Genomic DNA, 20,905 nt, shown 5'->3' on the forward strand with positions numbered 1-20,905 from the left:
GGAAGGAATTTTGCAAAGCTGACTCAATCATTTCAAAAGAACAAAACTAGGCACAGCAGTGTAAACTTAGCTGTTGGTAATCTACGCAACTAGGCTGGGATGTAGAGATCATCTAGTTCAATGCCTTTTTACAGATGAGACTATTAGCAGTAAATGGGCAAAGAAAAGGAAGTCAAATATAAAACCTTTCAATTTTCTATCATCTGTAGGTCATAGCAAACACCGTATATTCAGGTCCTGTCACTGATCAGGTGTCAATACCTATTCCTTTATTGTTGGTCTCAAGTCCAGTTGATTAGCAAGTATCCAAAAGACAGGAAGTCTAAAATTTCCTTCCAATGCTCCATTAAGGCATTAAGAATAAGCTTTTAAACCAGGGGTCTCCCAACTGGTCTGTGGCCTATTAGGAATCAGGCCCCACAGCAGCAGGTAAGCAGTGGGTGGGTGGGCTAGCTAGCAAGCATTACCGCCTAAGCTCTGCCTCCTGTCAGATCTGTGATGGCACTGGATTCTCAAAGGAACGTCAACCCTATTGTGAACTGTGCATCTGATGGATCTAGGTTGCGAGCTCCATGACACTCGAATACTTGATGATCTGAGGTGGAACAGTTTCATCCTGAAACGCACTCCCTCCCATCTGTGGAAAAATTGTCTGTCTTCATGAAACTGGTCCCTGGTGCCAAAAAGGTTGGGGACCACTGTTTTAAATCAGCTACTGGAATTATTAAACTAGCTTCTCCTCCAAGACAAACAGTACTGATGAGGTCTGCCCTTTGGGCAAGAGTTTCGGCTCTTGGTATGTAATGTGTTAGACAAAAAGTTCAGGGATAATTTACCTCTTCACCAGACTGAGGGAGAATGTTCACTTACAGGATAGTCAACATTGAGAAGCTGGACAACTTGGGTTCTGTCTGGCTGTATTTTCAGAATGGCTTTATCGTCAAGTTTGAAATGTTTTAACTTCTCAGCTTATACAGGCTGCCACTCTGCCCCCATACATCCATGAATACAATGTAAATAAGACATTCTAAATAACTGGAGTTACTTTTCTTCACTAGCATTGATGTAGATAACATAAAACCCAAGAGTGGAGGATGAAAGACATCTGGAACTAGTCAGATACAGCCAAGGGCAAAGCAGATGAAATAAGGTGGACTAAATATACATACTTCTGTTTTCTGCTAATTCTCTACTACTAATAAAATCACACTAAAGTGTGTGTGTGTATGTATGTATATATGTATTTTTTTTTAAGGTACGAACTCCCAAGGATACATAGAAAGGGAGAGGAAACAGTAACAAAAGTTTGGAAGCTGGAAAGCTGGTGGATGAATATAAACATTCTGTTAAAACAGCAGAGAAAACTAATACTGAATCAGGAGTGAGAACAGCATAGAAACAATCTGATTTACACCCAGTGTGTCTCATGAATGGTAGTGCTAAAAACAAAGTGCCTTAAAAGCATTTGGAAACTCTAGATCCGCTCCCTCTCCCACCTCTTGACAAACAAAGACAGGTTTATGCTTTGGAGAGGGCAAACTAAAGGGTCTCTAGACTAGGAGATTCCAAGCATGCCTGGAGGAAGAAGTATGGAGTGTCAAAGGAAAACAGGAGATTATGAAAATGGATACATAGACTCAATGAAATATTAAATACTGACACTCCAAGCTATCTTCTACTGAGACCCCAGAAAGATGGTGATTGGGGAGCTTTTCAGTAAAATCTGAGCCCAAGGGAAAAGACTTAAAAATACTAAAATGTCAACTCCATGAGGACTACATGTCAGCAGGAACAGTGCCTAGCACCACTGTTTAAGTGCTTGTTAAATTCATTACATAAATGGAAAGTCACCAAAAATTCACTGGCTAAAGATACTGACATTGAGACTCTCTAATCAAATGGGCCAACCAGATATCGTGAAGTCCAAACCCCAATATGCCCACCCACAAATTCAGACCTTCTGATCTGCTGCTTGGGCCTTCACTCTTAAATGAGGGCCCAAGGACATCAGATACTTGAGGAAAATCACTAAGAGAAAAGATGGAGATCAAAATGAAGTAATAAAAGGAACTTGAAGGAAGCGTACCATATAGGCGGAAGAGAAAACTTCAAAATCTGAAAACAAAAATATTCATATCTGTAGAGAAATGAGAAACTTTTATCTATTAACAAGATTTTAAAAGAGAATATCAGTGCAGGACATCCAAGATTTGAGTAATGGTTCCAGACAGAAATACAGAAAACAAAGGAAGGAAATTCCACAGACTGATTCATGAAAATCTTTCAGAAATGTAGGACATGAGTTTCCCATTAAAAAAGCTCACCTAATAACCGGCAGAATGAATGAAAGTTGATTCCTACCAAGGCCCACCATGATTATAACATTTCAGTACAACAGAGACAACATTCAGAAAGTTTCTACAGAGAAAAACCAGGTCATGTTCTAAGAATGAAGGATAAAAACGGCTTTAGACTTCAACAATGACTACAAGGCAATGGAACAATGCCTTCAAAATTCTGAGAGAAAATTACCTCTAACAAAGTTCTATACCAGTTAACTGGTCAAATATGTTTTAGAGTAGAACAATGGTACTTTCAGAGATTCAAAGTCACAGAACAATTTATCTCCCATTAACAACCCTTCTCTCAAGAAACTGCTGAAGGGCATGCTCCCCGCAAATGAGGGAGCAAAGCAGGAAGGGAGACAGGGGTATTAAGAAAACAATGGATCCAACAGGAGATAGGCAAAAGAAGCCCCAACATGATGGTGAGGGGAAATCCACGAAGATAGCCGGAAAACCAGTGTCGTCTGAAGGAGTCTAAACAAACTGAAAGGAGATCTTCAGGACATCTGAAGAACCAGCAAAGTCCAGGGAGGATTAACCACAGGTACATAGAAAATTTAGCAAAGTGGGGAAAAAGACAATTATAAACTCTAAGGGAAACAAACAATTGCAGGAAAGGAAAGCTAGATAATATGCTACATGGTTCACCTGTAAGCAGTGATTACATAGCCATAATGTAAACATTTGAGTACTGATCAATCAACATTAGAACTATTCTGAGAGGATAAAGATAGGAAAGTGGCGTGTATGTGGTAGACACAGGGGAATGAAAGAAAGTGAAATCCTCATCTACCGAGGGGGAAGTCACAAGAAATGCCTAAAGCTAAGAAATGAAGAAACTGCTATATTACATGTTATTTAGAAACATGGAAGTAAATACCAAAAGAATCAGATAAAATAATTACCTCAAGGTAAGATTAGGAAGGAAAAAGGAGGGAGGGCTGATTTTTTCTTAAACCTTGCAAAACTTATTTTATGCTTTGCACATATGTAACTTTGCTTAAAAAACACTACATTAAGAAAAAGGCATGCCACTAATGGTACATTTCATGCTATATGTATTTTAATCACTATTTTTTTTTAAAGTAGATGGGATAAAGAGAAAAATGCAGTGTAGAAATGAAAATATCAGGAAACTGGAAAAGAGGTGCACAGAAGAAGACTGATAAGTCACCTCCAACATTTAAAGGGGGCACTGAGAAAGGAGAAGGAAGAATGTATGAAGGGTGTATTACATGCTGTAACAAGTGCCTTAAACTCACAGGAGAAATTCCATTGCCACAGGAAATGAGTTGGCAATTAAGAAATAAAGCTTTTCAAATCCATACTAATTAGCTTTCAAATTGCTAGTTTTAAAAAACAAAAAGAAAAAACAAAACAAAACCTCTTACCTGCTTTTCTAAAAAGTGTGCAACTCTGGTCCTCTGTTCTTTTGGAATGGTAGGAAGGACCTTATCAGCCATGCTAAAGTCCCTCCGCATGACGGCTGTCTGGTATTCCAGGACCGAAACCAGCAGGGAATAGCTAACGATGTTCAATTCTTTATCCCCCAGATAAAGTCTGTTGTCTTTAGGAATGTAGCCTAGGAGATACATTGTCCTATAATAGAAACAGAAACCAAGTTAGAAGTTCAAATCTGCAGTTACACAAACACATACCCCTACAAACTGCCTCTTGCTCAAAACCTTCCCATTTGATTAATACAATTTTGGTTAATAGGCAACCTACTAAAGCTATAATACTGAAAAATCAGCCTATTATTGCTACAAGCCAGCAACAGATTTTGCTTAAAAAACACACTTTAAAATTTAGGACAAATGCAAAATGAAACTCAGCTACCTGTCCAAATGGGCAATGGTGACTATTTCTCCTCCAACATAATAATTTAATCTGTTCACAGAACTTGTGTAAATGAAGCAATCGCCTACCCAAAGCCCTGTTTTCACAATTTCCTGAATCTCACCAAGAACCTGCAGAAAGAAAGACAATAATTACTTTATCCAACATTAGAAATTTCTCAATAAAAAGCTGAATACATTTGAGGGTGATATGGTAGAATAAAAAATGCAAAGTAAAACCCTTCCTATTTCTAGAAAGAAAACTTTTCCTTTTCTTTTTCTTTTTTTTTCCCCCTGAGATGGAGTCTCTGTTGCCCAGGCTGGAGTACGGGAGTATGGTGGCATAACCTCTGTTCATTGCTAAGTTCCACCTCCCCGATTGAAGTGATTCTTGTGCCTCAGCCTCCCAAGTAGCTAGGACTGCAGGCTCCCACCATCACGCCCAGCTAATTTTTATGTTTTTAGTAGAGATGGGGTTTTACCATGTTGGCCAGGCTGGTCTCAAATTCCTGACCTCAAGTGATTCACCTGCCTCGTCCTCCCAAAGTGCTGGGATTAGAGGTGTGAGCCACTGTGCCTGGCTGGAATTTCTTTCTTCATTTAAGAACAGATTCCTACCCAATTTAACTCTTAGGTTCAAAAAAGAAAAAAAAAAGAACAGATTCCTAAATTAGTATTTATAATATGAATTCTCATTGTTGGGTCAAAACTGTGATCTAAAAGAATACTGATCTAAACTTAGACCCTTCAAAACATGAAAATGAAATATTAAATATTTCACAAAATCTGTGACATCTGCACAATGAATGATTTACCATTTGGGAGCTCATTTAAATCGCTAGCTAAATAGTCTTAGGACCAAAACAACTACAATTTCCTTACTGAAAGATATCAAAGTAAGTCTAAAGAATTCTTAAAATCAAAGCACAAATTTCTTTTAAACATTATTTTCAAATTTTGATCTGAGTCAATTTTAATTTTCACATTTCACCAGAAACCCTTAAATGCTGTCTCCCCAAACGTAATTTATAACTAAATGTTAAAATCAGTAATGTCTGTTGTAAGACTATAAATCATTTAAAAACAAAGCTAAAAGCAAAAGTTGTGCTGATGCAATTACCTCAAAGGCATCTTCAATGCCATCTTCAGTAACTCCCTCATGTGTTTCCTGTGCAGCCAAGACTTTTTCCGACAGATACTTAAGGATAAAAAATGATTCCTCAGTAGCAATACAGACTAGCTCTCCAGAGTCAGACCAGAAAATCTGCAACACAACAAAATCATAGACAACTGATTTGGATTTCTGAGTGGATATGACAAACTGCATATACTTGGTTTCTAACAACATTTATCTTCTTATATCAAGACAATAAGTATTCACTTAACAATTTTATGTGGTATTATTTGGGAGGGTGGCCAGGGCAGAGCTATGCTATTTAGCCTAGCAATGGAAAGACCAAAAGGAAAAGAGAGCTGTCAGTAAACACTCAATGTGCTACAATTTAGAGGACCAATAGTCTATTTCCTATTGCTCTACAACAGTGTTTATCACTTTTTTTTTTTTTTTTTTTTCCTCATTTTTCACTCACCCTCCCTAGAAGTCTTTCTGGACATTTTTCTCATCACCTCCCCCAGCGAAATTTTAATACCACAGATACGCCGTATATGTTTATACATATGTAATGAATATACGTATGTATAGCTATGCTGTATTCATAAAAGTAAGCCCCCCAAGCCAATTTTTACACCCATTAAGAATGCATGCTTGGGGATCCAAGATGGCCAAATAGGAACAGCTCTGGAGAGCAGTTCCCAGTAGGAACAATGCAGAGGGTGAGTGCCCACGGCATTTCCAAACAAATTTTCACTGCCCACAGACCAGGAGATTCCCGGGCCGAAAAGTGCCACGAGTTTTCAGCATGGTGGTTTCAGCTGATGCTGGCTTGGCGCACAGAAACTCACACAAATCTGGGCAGCTGTTTCAACTGGCATCTGGAATGCCTGGGAGACAGAGCCACCCATTCAACTGAAAGGGAAGGGGCAGAGAGACAGGGAGCCAGGCGATCTGGCCTGGCAGGTACCACTCACACACAACAAGTAATCTGAAACACTCTGGATTGAGAATTTCACAGCAAGTGCAGCTGGACCCAGGATGGTCCAGCTCAGTGGGGGGAAGGGTGACCACCACTACCAAGGCAGTTCACATAGCAGCTGCGCAGAGCCTGCAGCAGCTCAGCAACGCCTCTGCTGGCAGACTGTGACTAGACTACTCTGTGCAGGGCAGGGCATCTATGAAAAAAGGCAGCAGCATGACAGGAACTTATAAATAAAGCCAACCTTCCTAGGACAGAGCACCTACGAAAAGAGGTGGTTATGAGTTCCACTGCAGCAGACTTAAAAGTACCTAACCAGCAGCTCTGCATGGAACAACAAAGCTCCCAGCACAGCACCTGAGCTCTTCTAAGGGACAGACTGTCTCCTCAAGTAGTTCCCCGACCCCTTGTATACCCAAAGAGATACTTCATAAAGGACAGCTCAGGCCGACATCTGGCAGGTACCCTTCTGGGACGAAGATAACAGAAAAAACTGGCAGCAATCCTTACTGTTATTCAGCACCTGTGGGTGATGCCCAAGCAAGCAGGGTCTGGAGAGAACCTCCAGCAGTCCTGTAGCAGAGGGGCCTGTTAGAAGGAAAACTAAGAAAGAAATAACTTCATCATCAACAAAAAGGACATCCACTCAAAGATCCCATCTGAAAGTCACCAACTACAAAGACCACAGGTACATAAAGCCACTAAGATGGGAAGAAACCAGCGCAAAAAGGATGAAAACACCAAAAACCAGAAAGCCTCTCCTCCTCCAAAGATCACAACTCCTCACCAGCTAGGGATCAAAGATGGATGGAGAATGAATCTGATAAATTAAAAAATCTGGAGACGACAGATGCTGGAGAGGATGTGGAGAAACAGGAACACTATTACACAGTTGGTGGGAGTGTAAATTAGTTCAACCATTGTGGAAGACAGTGTGGCGTTTCCTCAAGGACCTAGAAATAGAAATTCCATTTGACCCAGCAATCCCATTACTGCGTAATACACCCAGAAAATTATAAATCATTCTATTATAAAGAGACATGCACACATATGCTCACAGCAGCACTGTTTACATTAGCAAAGACCTGGAACCAACCCAAATGCCCATCGACAACAGAATGGACAAGGAAAATGTGGCACATGTACACCATGGAATACTATGCAGCCATAAAAAATGAGTTTGTGTCCTTTGTAGGGACATGGATGAATCTGGAAACCATCATTCTCAGCAAACTGACACAAGAACAGGAAATCAAACACGGCATGTTCTCCCTCATAGGCGGGTGTTAAACAATGAGAACACACGGACACAGGGAGGGGAGCATCACACACTGGGGTCTGTTGGGTGGGGGCCAAGGGAGGGACAGCAGGGGGTTGGGGAGGTCGGGGAGGGATAACATGGGGAGAAATGCCAGAAGTAGGTGACCGTGAGGTGGAGGCAGCAAACCACATTGCCATGTGTGTACCTATGCAACAATCCTGAATGATTTGCACATGTACCCCAGAACCTAAAGTACAATTAAAAAAAAAAAAAAAAAGAGAAAATGCATACTCTAGAACCCAGACCTCAGGACAGCTGGTTGGTTTCCAAAGATAATCTCTTGACAGTGGAAACTGTCAAAGCAGCGGGCAGTTCTAAAGGCAAACGCTTTGTCACTGGAGATGGTCACCTCAAGTTCAAGCAGCTATTATCAAAACATATGAAAAGGTTTTCTGAACTATGTGGAAGAAGGCCTTTCCAAGTCAAGAATTCTCTGACTTCTTGTTCTCAAAGCATGTTTTTTTTCTTCTGTCAAAATGGCACTCCCACTTACCTTCAACTGCCTAGAAAATCAGGATTGTGGTAACCCATTGAGGCCGTAGACATTGTATATTTCAAAAGTATAAAAAGTTATATAAATTCTAAGTGCTGTTTTATATTTTAAATGTCTTTTGACAATGGAAGAGGGACAGCAGAGTACAAAAGACACTTCTTGGCCTTAGGGACCCAGAACTCATCACAGAAATATTCCAGAAACAACAATGGAGGGGAAACTCACATGTTTGGGCTGAATTTCAATTCTTCTTATGAGTTCTGTATTGTCCCAGTCATAGAAGGCTAAGCCATTTACAGATCTGACTCCCAGTAAGAAGCCTCCATAGATACCTAAAGGGAACATAAAAAAAGTTTTGCTTAGGCATTTTTGAGCCATTAAAAAGCATCTAAAAATGTATCATACGTAGACCACACTCACTTTCTGCTCCAAAATCTGGTTTAAATGATTTTTTTTCCTTAAAGTTCTTAAATATCTTTACAACACTGTTGCTCTCTCTTATTGCATACCTGGGAGAAAAAAGGGAAGGCAAATATATTATATACTAAATCATAATTCCACCAAATGTTGGAAATATCTTCAAATATTTTTCAATAATTATGCAAAAATATAAAATAGTATTTGAAGATTCTCTGATGTACTGTTTTCCTAAGAGATCAGAGAACTCCTTACAGTTGGAGAAATGATAAAAGGGTTTTACACTGTGTATGACATGAATTACTAGGGCTTACAAACCATTTTAGAAACTGAAAATGACCCAAATGTCCATAATAGTTGAATGATTAAACAAATTATGGTGTATTCGTATACTACTATGGTGTATTCAGAAATAGTACTCTGCAAATAAAGAAACACAATACTAATTCAGGGAAGGATATAGATGAATCTCAAAAACATACTGAACAAAAGATGCTAGACACAAGAGTGCATACCGTATGATTCCATTTACATGAAACTCTTAAGACAAATCTAATCTATATAGTGACAGAAGGCAGATTGGTGTTTGATGGGACTGGGGAATCTGTGGGTGGTGGTTGTGGCTGACTGTTAATGGAGCCAAGGGGATTTTGGGCAGATGATAGAAATGTTCATTTGACTGTGTTGGTGGTTAAGGATTACATACATTTGCCCAAATCTACTGACATGACCAGCAGTCCTCCCTTATCCATGGGGGATACGTTCTAAGCCCCAATGGATACCTGAAACTCCAGACAGCAGTGAACCCTGTATATGCTATGTTTTTTCCTATAATGTTAAGAGATGGGTAGCATATACAATATAGATATGCTAGACAAGGGGATGATTCATGTCCCAGGTGGGATGGCTCAAGATTTCATCATGCAACACACAACACTGGGCAAGTTAAAACTTATGAGTTGTTTATTTTTGGACTTTCCACTTAATATTTTTGGAACACAGCTGACTGTGGGTAACTAAAACTGCAGGAAGGGAAACCACAGATAGGGGGACCACTGTACAATTAAGTGGTACATTCTGTCTTCTGTAAATTATACCTCAATAAGGGTGACTTAAATAATAACTGTGACAAATGGCTCATTAGTCAGTCATACTCAGCAACAACGTAGGAAACTGCTTATATTCAGACCTCTGCCTTGAAAAAAGGGGCTGTGGCTATCACTAGATATTTGAGACTGTGTGAGGAAGTGATGTGATGAGGGCTTTGCTCAGGACAGGAAAGATGCTGAGCAAGGTCTTAGCTGGATAACGCTGAAAAAAGGGAACTATCAAAACAGAGTAAGGTTTGGTGAGAGAAAGCAATTCATAAACTGCAACTTTGCTTAAGGTAAAAGTACCTTTGAATACACAAAACTGTGTAAGTGTACTTAGGAAATTTATGAAAAGATCAGAACAATTCCATACCTCTCATCTACTGTTATTTTTTAGAATGTATCTTCTTTTGCAGTGCCGAGGCTTAAGTTACCCCACTGTTGGGGGCAAGATGAAACATAAAATGTGGGGCAAACAAAACTAAAAAAAAGAACTGTAATGTAATTCAGTTGTGTGGTCTGAAAACACCAAACCCCTAATGTTTATTACATGCACTAAACAGGAATAAAGAAAGGAACCAGAGCCAATGACTAGTAAAAAAGCCAGAGTTAAACCATCTTTCCTGCTTTTAATGAGAACATTTTACGAACACTCTGAATTCAGACAGAAGTAAGTTAAGAACAGGCAGTGGGTACTATCACGGAAAATAAGTTTTAATCAATTTCTCATCAAAATGATCAAACCATAACATCTCTCCCAAGTAGCTCATAAAGGGGCAGTAGCACCTCAGGACACCACATGATAGGAAGGGCACGCCAAGGCCTGTCAAAGCAGACTTGAGGGTCTACTGTGCCTTAAGCTCATAAAGCAACAGGTCCTGCCATGGGCTTCATCAACAAAATGGGTGCTGGGTCCCCACAGGAATGGGATTATTATATCAGCTTGAGCGAGCTAGCTCAACACACAACAAAGAAAGGGCAAAGACAGCTCAGGCTACATAATTGCCTCTGACTCTAATCTTACAACGGACAGCTCTGGTGAGAACTGTTTTTTAACACGGAGAAGCACAGGCAACATCAAGCCTTGAGTCTCTCAAGCAGCACATAACACATCTGCAATCAGGGCAAGGTGGCTATCACACAGCCAAAACTTACTCTGAAGAATCGTGGGCCCATGCAAACTCCTGAGCAGATCCAAAGCTCTTGTTTCTCAATGCCATTGCTGTGTAGATGATATACTCCCCATCACCACATACCACCACAAACCTAGAAATCACCGAAGCCAGGGAGGGAAGTACAGAGGACCAAAGACATATAGAAGTTAAGAAACAGTAATTCATGTTATGGTAAAAGAATTCTAATAACAAATGTTATTTTAGTTCATTATTACAATTTAACATCTTTTAAATGTTATGCATATCTTTGAATACAAAGTTACAAGAAAAATTCTAGCCAACAAATCAAAAAGTAAATTATGAATATGGCACTACTGTTGAAATGTTACTGGAATAGCCTTCTCATAAATAAAGGCAACTGGAGACAGGAAGGTGAGAATGGCTGGAGATGCAAGGGAGGAGGATTCCAATTATTCAACCAGTACTTGTTGAGCACCAAGATGCCTAGCATTTTGCTCATGACATTTATACCACAGGAAGGCACTATATTATTGCAAAGACTATCTTCATTTTAAAGCTGATCATTCAAATGAATAAAAATATCTCACTCCAGTTTTTAAAGACTGTTAAATTTATCAAAACACAGAAGATATTTTAACAATTAAATAATGAGTAAAAACAGGATGCTGCATAGTCAACTAAAATTTTCCCAATGGATATAAAACAACTCTCTTTAAAGTTATTTATAACACTGTAAAGGCTGGTATCGAAAGACTGCCAAAGGCAAAACTCATGGCAAAAAATGTTTTATGATATTAAGGGAAATACTCATAATGTGTTCTTAACTTTCATAAGAGAATTATGTTACAAATAATTCTGAATACTGTTTACTGAACGAGGTGGCATACTTGGTTTGTATCGTTTGTCTTTTTAATACTCAGGACAGCATTACAAGATGTCCAGGTCTACTGTAAAATAATATTTAAAGCTCCACAGGTTTAGACTTAACTGTGCTAGAAACTCTTCTCTCACCAGGTGTTTGGTGACTTACAAATCTTAAGGGAGAAGTTCAACTCACAGTTCAAATTACACATAAGAAACAGGATTATTATCAATCTCAAAGCTTTTTCAAAAGACACACATCTCAGAGTCAGCTCTTCTTCTTAAGAGCAATAAGTCAGCAAGCATTTAGAGAGGGCACCTACCAAGTCTCAGCATAAGACATACTCCTTGCCCTCAAAGGAGCACACAAGAACACAAACTCAACGCATGTGAAGTAACAGTAAACAGTACTACTTAACTATTCAAAATTGTGTGGTATAGAACAAGGCCAGGAGGGCAAACATGCTCTATCTTTCATGCCAACTTGTTCAACTGGCATGGCTACCTGCAGCTGTGCTGAGAATTGTGGGGCCAGGGCAAAAGCACACAGAGGAATGATCAGAGATGCCAACCACAAGTTAAGAGTGGACTGTGGATCTGCAAACCTGTTCTAACATACACAGAAGCTGAGAGACAAATTTTGGTGATGGCTTACCGCCCATTAGGATTGTGCTGAATAGTCTGAGGGTATATTTCACAACTGCCCATATCCTTTACTGCTAGTGGCAATCTTTCCCCATCTTTAATTTCAGCATCTCCCATTGCCTTTAGGTTGGCCTGCTGGACTTCTGAATGCTTGGCCCAAATTATCTTTCCATTGGCATCCATGGACATGGCAGGTTCCTCCCGACCAAGCTGAAAGAAAGACAAACAGCTCTCAGCAATGAAAAGGAAAATGAAGCCAGGCACAGTGGTTCACGCCTGTAATCCCAGCACTTTGGGAGGCCAAGACGGGAGGATCACGAGGTCAAGATATCAAGACCATCCTGGCCAACACAGTGAAACCCATCTCTACTAAAAATACAAAAATTAGCTGGGTGTGGTGGTGTGCACCTGTAGTCCCCAGCTACTTGGGAGGCTGAGGCAGGGGAATCGCTTGAACCGAGGAGGCAGAGTCTGCAATAAGCCAAGATCACACTACTGCACTCCAGCCTGGTGACAGAACAAGACTCCGTCTCAAAAAAGAGAGAAAAGAAAAATGAATAAAAGCATAATAAAACAGATTATTTTTTCACCTAACAGAGAGCTCTGTTTTCTTTCTCCCACTTTAAATCTTCATTGCTTAATGTCTAGTGCTTAATGAAAGAAGTGCCAGTTTTACAAAACTGGTGACTTGGAAGATGACAATATTAAAATACAAAGAAAATGGCTTTACCTATGTCCACCTAGTGAGAGGGATAGTTTAATTACCTTAACAATGATGCTCCCTTCATCATAGCCCAAAGCGACGTTGTTGGACCCTCTTAGACTGGCCACGCACCATACCCTCTCCATTCCATAATTCAGTGTGCTCTCTAGCCGGTAGGTGCTTGAATGCCAAATACGTACTGTTCCTAAAAAGAACAATGTAAATATTCCCTTTTGATACAAACATCTGACAATAAACTGTGTCAGGTGAAAGACATCCATGGAAGTCTTTCTATTCAAAAAGATAACACTTCCCGGCAGTTTAATGACCAATTTTTTGATCTACTGTCTTTAAATGATTTTAAAAAGCAATATAAACTAACAACAGACAATGTACAAGAAACAAAACCTAAGAATTACAATTTTAAACATGAAATAATAACCGGATTTTCTGGGTAGTGTTTCCTATGTGCCAGATGCTTTCAACACATGATTTCTTCTCACTATAATCCTACGAAGTGGATATATGTGTTTCCATTTCATAATTTGCCCAAACCACACATTCATGAAGTAACAGCCTGACAGGTTTGTTTGACTCCAAAGCACATGCTTTTTCAATTTTTCTCTAGGACATCTGATGGTCCTCTTATTTAAGTGACAGAATCAAAATACATGAGAATGATGATAATGATGCTGATGAAAATAACGTCCCTTTACTCTTTTCTTTATAGCTTAAGTCTAGTACTTCAATCAAAATCCTTGGAAATCTCCAATTACAATGCAGAGACATTACTTGATTTAAATGCCCACTCAGTAGTTACCAACACAGGGAATAAACATACCCTTCTAACTTACCATCTTCTGAACCTGTAATAATAATTGGCAACTCAGGATGAAAGCTGGCACAAGAAACATTTTGGGCATGTCCTTCCAGTGTCTGCACACATGTTTTATTCTGTAATCAAGACATAGAAAACATTTCTTATTAGTGAAAACCATGTAACCAGAACAACCTTAAATCTCTCAATGTATAGATACATTATAAACGATAGTAATTAGTTATGACAATCTAAATAATATCCAATACAGAAATTTGAAACAAGGATGATCTTGTTGTACATATATTTTATCTAATTATTTTATAAAATAAATAAATGTAAATATAACTATCATATTTAAAGAGGGGGAAAAAAACAAGCAGGCTTTCATCTGAATATTATTCCCTCAAATTCTCAGGATAATAGATTTTCCCCTTAAAACTCACACGAACTATCACTGGCTAAGTAGACAGTACTGCTTTAGCATTTAATATTTTTATTCTGGATAAGTACAAATTTGAAAATGTTTCAAGGTAAAACTCATTTTCTAGGCCTCATTTTATTAATTGCTTATCAGAACTTTTGTTGTGAAAAAAATATCAAAATATAAGAAAATCTTAGAGATAGGATGCATATTAACAAGAGTTCATAACTAGGTTTACAAGAGTTCTGTGTGGCAAAATGATTGGTATTTGTTGATCTGCTGGCTTACAAATAAGAATGAAGATTATGGAGGAAAATTCAACATTAAAATGTTAAAATCTCTAAATGCTGTTATGAAATGAAATATGTACATGCTGATACTTTATTTTTAAAATCTTGATATGCATTGTTTTTATTTTTATGGAGAATTCTGGGAACACAGTTTAGGTGCAAATACTGATACCTTAAGTTACTATGCTGTGAACAGATTTTGACAACCCAAGTCTTAACTGTCCTATAAGAAGTAGTAAGAGACATATCTAACATATAGAAGGTTATGAAAAATTGTACCTGATAATCCCATATTTTAACAAGACGGTCATCTGCACCTGAAATGAGGTACGGTTTGTCCCCACCACTGTAGTAATCAATGCAATTCACGCCTTTCTCATGTCCTTCCAGAGTGAAGTTTGGTGACGAAGAGCCCAACTGCCACACCTTCAGAGAGCAACAGCACCTGCCAGTCAATATGGGGCCTTGCTTTTCAAAAGGCAAATCCACCACATTTCTGACATATTACGTAAAATGCCAAAGCTCAGGAGAGAACAGCTATGAAATTTTATTTTTAAACCTGTTTGGTTTTTGTTCTTTCTCATTTTACTTGAATTTTCAGGGGGTGAAATCACTATGGTGTTCTCTAAAAGCACCAATTTCCAGGCTTTATCTCTAGAGATTATAACTCAGTCAATCCACAGTGAAGTCCAGGAATTTAAGTGTTTAAGACTTTGAGAAATACTACTTGAAGGGTATGAAATTATTTTATTAGAGATTTAATATACAGCTCATGAAAGCGGGTTTAGTAAGATATATTAAAAGTGGCTGGGCATGGTGGCTCACACCTGTAATCCCAGTGCTTTAGGAGGCCCAGATGGAAGGGATCACTTGAGCACAAGAGCTCAAGACCAACTTGGGCAACACAACAAGACCTCATCTCTACAAAAAAGTAAAAAGTTAGCTGGCCATGATGGCACACGTAGGTAGTCCTAACAACTTGGGAGGCTGAGCCAGGAGGATCAGTTCAGCCCAGAAATTGGAGGTTGCAATGAACTGTGATCATGCCACTGCACTCCAGCCTAGGCAACAGAGACCGTAACTCAAAAATATATAAATAAATACATAAAAATAAAGATATATTAAAAAGGAGATAATTACTGCTTAATTAAAAATCTAAAATGTAGAAAATGGTTAAAAATTACCACAGCACAGGATTAAGCTTTATCTTTACAAATATTTACTGAGTGCCCACCATATGGGGGGCCTTGTGAGGAGTATAAAGATGTGTAACAAATGTTTATCAATTACTGTATAAAATAAACTTTACTGGAACTGAAGACAATTCTTGTTCTCAAGATAAACCTAATTTAGTAAAAAAGCTTAAAACTAATTTCAAACTTAATCTATGTCAAAAACAAGGATATAATGCTGATTGGTAGAAAAAAAAGAAAAAGAAAATAAGGAAAAAAAAGCAAGGATAATCCAATGAAAGGCAAAATAACTAAGGTCAAAGCCCTAAGATATTCGGACACATAACATTTTACATAAAGGAAAACTAGTAACAGTGCTACATAGGTAAAAGCAAATGTGTAATTAACAAAAGTTAATTTAAGTCTATGCATAGGGAGCTATTTTAAATATTATGATTAAAAAAAGGAGCATGATTGCACTCACTGCAACATGTATTAAGCATCTAGGACAGGTAAGGCGCTTTGCTGTTTGCTACTGAATGTGTGGGGGAAGCAGGTGACACATAGTTTCTACCCTCCAAATCCAGCATTTCAGGGGAGAAAGATTTCCAAAAAGATGTAATTATAATTCAATCTGAGAAAGGCTGAAACAGAGGCAAAAAGCAGTGGAAGCGATAAGCATAATTTGCTTTGTCTAGAGGTGAAGTGGATGTCTGACAAGAGCTCCTCCAGAGTAAATATTTGCGCAAAGTCTTAAAAGCCGAGTAGTTCTCTGGAGGAAAATATATCAAAACAGGAAAACAAAGAGAACGGCAGGCAGAGGGAACAGTTCAATAAAGTAAGGTTTTGTGAACATTCATGGCCTCTCTAGAGGATGGTGAGTAGACAGTAGGAGATGTCGCATAATAATAGCCCAGGCTAGTCTTGGAAATCCTTGTATTCCACACTAAGGCATTTGGACTTTATCCTTAGATCAGGAACTGACAAGATGTATTCTGTGTTTTAGAAAGATAACAGAGAGCAGTGTGGTGAAATGGATAAGAAAGAGAGAATAGAGGCATATGGAATTTAAATGTAAAATAGATGAACAATGAGCAGAAGTCAATAATGAATACACTAAAAGGAGAAGAAAGTAGTAACCTAGAAAAGATACTGGCATTTTCTTATTCTGGGTTTCCAAAGGCTAAAAAATTTTTATAACATGCTGCTTCCACAAAGAAAAATGCTCCTTCATTAAGAGCACTGAGTTGCCACAATATTTTTCCAAACAGAACAGGTCCTTTAGATTAAAATGAGAAGTCCTATTTTGACTTCAAAATAGACTTTTGAGAAAAACTTTTAAGATGGGTAAATTTCTGGCCAGTCAACAGTAAAACACTTAAGGCAAGTATAGTTCACTAATAATGGTAACTGACACACAATGTGAACACCCTACCTTGATAGTCCTGTCCAAAGAGGCGCTGGCAAACTGGTTATTATCTTTGGGGTTGATGACAATCTGCATAACATAATGGGTGTGTCCTTCAAACACTTGCGAGCAAGACCATTTTTTATCCCAGTCCCAGAGCTTAATAAGCATGTCATCTAGGCCAAATGAAAGTCTCAGGTTAGTTTTAATTCCATATTTTTTTTACTTCAGAACTAAGACACAGTCTTCAGGGGAAGCAAACCTAACACAAATCACATAATCCACTACCTACAGAAATAGAATCAAAACCGAACAGAGTTTTCAAAATGCTTACTTATCTTAAAAATGCATTTAACTCTCTATAGAAAAGTGGAGATACAATAGATTAAAAATAGCAAATATAAAAATTTTGTGAAAAAACTTAAAAATTCAGTGGGCATTAAAGAAAGCAAAAGAGTAATAAAAATTTGATTAGAATCTAAGCATGACTGAATAGTAATAGCAATGACATGTAGAGAACAAGCATTTGCCCTGACAAGACTGGTTTTTAAAAAGTTTTTAATTAGTTCTCAATTTTTAGTCTAGAAACATTTCAAAGAGCTATTACCAATTCAGTGCTACTTCTTTTACCAGTCCTCCAAGAGGTCTATCTACTGTTTATACATAATATCAAGGACCAAACTAGTTTAAATACAAAGAGTCAACTGACTAGGGTCTATGGCAATCTGCCAAAAACTCACTCATCAATATGTAAATGACCTTTCTGTTCAGATGTTTAAACATCTAAACTTGCAGGTCTTCTCTGACAGGAATTGGAGCAATCATTATACAAATCCTAAGTACAGTTGATATTTCATTGAAGTACAAACACAAGCAGCATCAATAGCACAGTAACGGATCTAAATGGTTTAAAGGCTGCTTGGAATTAGAATTCTATTTGTAACAGCGGTTAAAGAATAGCATGTGTTAGTGAATGAAAATGAATTACCCAAAGAGACACACATGACCAAAAGAGGTCATCTCTTACCACTGCTAGTTAGAATGAAAGGCTGGGTTGGATGAACAGCAATACAGCGAATGTAGTCTGAGTGTGCTTCAAACATATGAACTCTCTCCAGAGTATTGTAATTGAACACTCTAATCTGCATGTCATCCTAGAAACAGAAATTTTAAAACCATCATCTCTATTATCAATTACACAAAAAAACTACTACAGGCTCAAGAAATGAAGTCTATGCTGCAAAACATTGCTGTAATTAACAAACTGGTAATCAAAATCCTGCAACTAATTTACATAATCATTGACCAACTCAGAAAATGGGAATAGAGATTCATATTAATTACTTACTGCTCCTGTCACAACCCAATTCTTCCTTGCAACAAACTTTGCAGCTCGAACAGGAAGATCACATACTTCAAATGTCTTCACCAGTGTCTAAAGTGTAACAAGAATACACAAACTGAGCTATTCGAAAATAACCACAAAATCTACTCTGCTATATTTCAAACATCCAATTTTTAAAATCACTTCTCATTTTATTATATTCTCAGGCTTAAAATATGAAAGCTTAACATTTAAATTTTTTAACAAGACCAATTGTCTTTTAGTAGATTCCAAATTAAAACACTTTTTAAAAACAAGAGAAAGCAAATGTCCACAAGATGATATTCCAGATCCTCTGTGATCCAGCCCTTCCCTCCCCTTTCCAGCCTCACCTTTGGCTACTCCCAGCCTCATCTCTCCTCCTGTTCCCTCTGCCTTGAAAACCCACCATGGAACCTCGTACTTCTCTTTCATAATGTAGCACCTCATAATTATGTTTAGTGCCAATCTTTCCTGCTAAGCTCTCCGAAGGCAGTATATTTTTCACACTGTATATGCAGACGCTAGAACAGTGGCTGGCACACAATTAGTATTAGATAAGTATTTGTTGAATGAATTAGCTCTTAGTTTTTCTTTTTTTCTTTTCTTTTTTTTTTTTTTGAGACAGTCTCACTCTGTCACCCAGGCTAAAGTGCAGTACAGTGCCACAATCTCAGCACACCGCAAACTGCCTCTTGGGTTCAGGTGATTCTCATACTTCAGTCACCCAAGTAGCTGGATTACAGGTGTGCGCCACCATGCCAAGCAAATTTTTGTATTTTTAGCACAGATGGGGTTTCACCATGTTGGCGAGGGTAGTCCCAAACTCCTGGCCTCAAGTGATTCACCTACCTCAGCCTCCCAAGAGCTGGGATTACAGGCATGAGCCACTGCACCCTGTCAGTCTTTTTGAAATTGAAACCCATAAAAGTGACTCATGAACAAGGTATAATTCTTTTGCATGCTTTAGCAATATGATTCCATATAAATGTTATTTCTTTTTAGTAAAATATGAAAATATAGTGATTTATTTGTTCCTCGGAGCTGCTCAGAATGGAATTACACATATAGCATAAAGGTAGAAGACTAGGAGACCCTCCTTAAAAAGGAGAGATAATGGTACCTCTTTGTCCTCCTTCTTTGATGCCTGTTCTTAAAATTCTGAAAGTCAAACTATCATTTTCCAGTCCTTTTTTGTATCAGATGGCAAAAATGAAATAACTAAGAAACACAATATAATCTTACTGACTCATTAACCATGTGTGCTAAAAAAGTAATAGGGACTGTTGAGCCTATTCTGGCTTTTCAAGACAGTTCAATGATTCTTTAGACACAGGCTGAATGAAGAGGGACTTCAGCTCCAACCTGTAGAATTACTACCAGCTGACTATGATACATACACTGAGAGTAGACAGAACATGCAATCTATAACACAGCAGAAAAATCCACAAAAGCTCATGAGGAGACAACAAACCCAGGGATCTGCTGAGCAGTAAAAATAAAGCAGATGCAGAACAAACAGCCGAGGTTTAAGACCATGTTAGTGGATATGACTGATGCAAATAAAGAGTAAGAAAGGCTACATATGCAATATAGACAAATGCTCAATGTAGATTAGGAAAGTATGTCTAATGACTAATAGTTACATGGTAATGTATAGGTTTCATTCACAAATTTTATCTAATTTTATTTGATCTTTTTGACAATCCTGTGATGTAGGGAAGGCAATAATTTCATCCTCACTTTAGATTAATAAACAGAGGCTCAGCATGGTTAAAAGGCTCGCCTATATAATTTAATCAGCAAGTGGCTTCAAATCCTAAAATACTGTTTTTTAAACCACTGCATGTACCAACTTAAAGAGTATATAATATCTCCATATTTGAAATTCAAATACATCTGAATTTACTTCCAAAAACGTTTTTGGCTCTCTCAAGAATTTGCTCTCAATATAGGAGTGGTAAATAACTCCTGTTGGTGCTATAAACGCAGGGGAAAAAACAGAAAGAACCAAAGACAGAGCAATCACTGAACAAAGACTTACTGAGTATCTACTTTGAGCCTGACAGTGTGTCAGGTAGTGCCCCATGCACTGGACCAACAGTGGGAAACAAGATGAGGGTAATCCTTGTCCTCACAGAACCTCCATTCTTGGATAAAATGAGGAAATTAAACGTGAAATTACCAATGAGATGAATTACGAAAGGGTACAGCAGATGGTCCTGTTATATGGCACAAAAAGGTATAGATAGAAGAGAAAAAGGAAGCGAAGTGGAAATGCAGATAAAGCAGAGATATATTACAATAAAGCCTAGAGAAAGATAAGAAAAGTATGCCTGGGCTTTAGAACATAGGACAGTCAAGTGATAGAGCTGAGAGACAGGTAAATGTAGCTGATAAGAGAGAATCCCTAGGAATAATCAAGGAGAGAGGACACCAACATATCTGTTAAACATAAAATCAGAAATATTTTAAACATCTAAAGAAC

At 38.1% G+C, this 20,905-nt stretch overlaps 1 protein-coding gene across 1 annotated transcript in view; it reads right to left on the reverse strand.

Moving 5' to 3' along the window:
* COPB2 (COPI coat complex subunit beta 2) overlaps positions 1–20,905 on the reverse strand; it is a 33,034-nt gene that overhangs the window by 4,841 nt on the left and 7,288 nt on the right. Inside the window, exons 3-15 of the mRNA XM_017523704.2 lie at positions 18,403–18,489; positions 18,082–18,208; positions 17,082–17,230; positions 14,754–14,900; positions 13,798–13,897; positions 13,006–13,148; positions 12,251–12,450; positions 10,754–10,864; positions 8,511–8,599; positions 8,316–8,422; positions 5,304–5,447; positions 4,185–4,315; positions 3,737–3,944 (exon numbers count right to left, since the gene is read on the reverse strand). Of these exons, the coding sequence (XP_017379193.1) occupies positions 3,737–3,944; positions 4,185–4,315; positions 5,304–5,447; positions 8,316–8,422; positions 8,511–8,599; positions 10,754–10,864; positions 12,251–12,450; positions 13,006–13,148; positions 13,798–13,897; positions 14,754–14,900; positions 17,082–17,230; positions 18,082–18,208; positions 18,403–18,489 (1,743 nt within the window). The remainder of the gene's footprint in view (positions 1–3,736; positions 3,945–4,184; positions 4,316–5,303; positions 5,448–8,315; positions 8,423–8,510; positions 8,600–10,753; positions 10,865–12,250; positions 12,451–13,005; positions 13,149–13,797; positions 13,898–14,753; positions 14,901–17,081; positions 17,231–18,081; positions 18,209–18,402; positions 18,490–20,905) is intronic.

The sequence above is a fragment of the Cebus imitator genome, unplaced genomic scaffold (genome assembly GCF_001604975.1).
Source record: "Cebus imitator isolate Cc_AM_T3 unplaced genomic scaffold, Cebus_imitator-1.0 Scaffold30, whole genome shotgun sequence".
In the NCBI taxonomy this organism is placed as follows: domain Eukaryota; kingdom Metazoa; phylum Chordata; class Mammalia; order Primates; family Cebidae; genus Cebus; species Cebus imitator.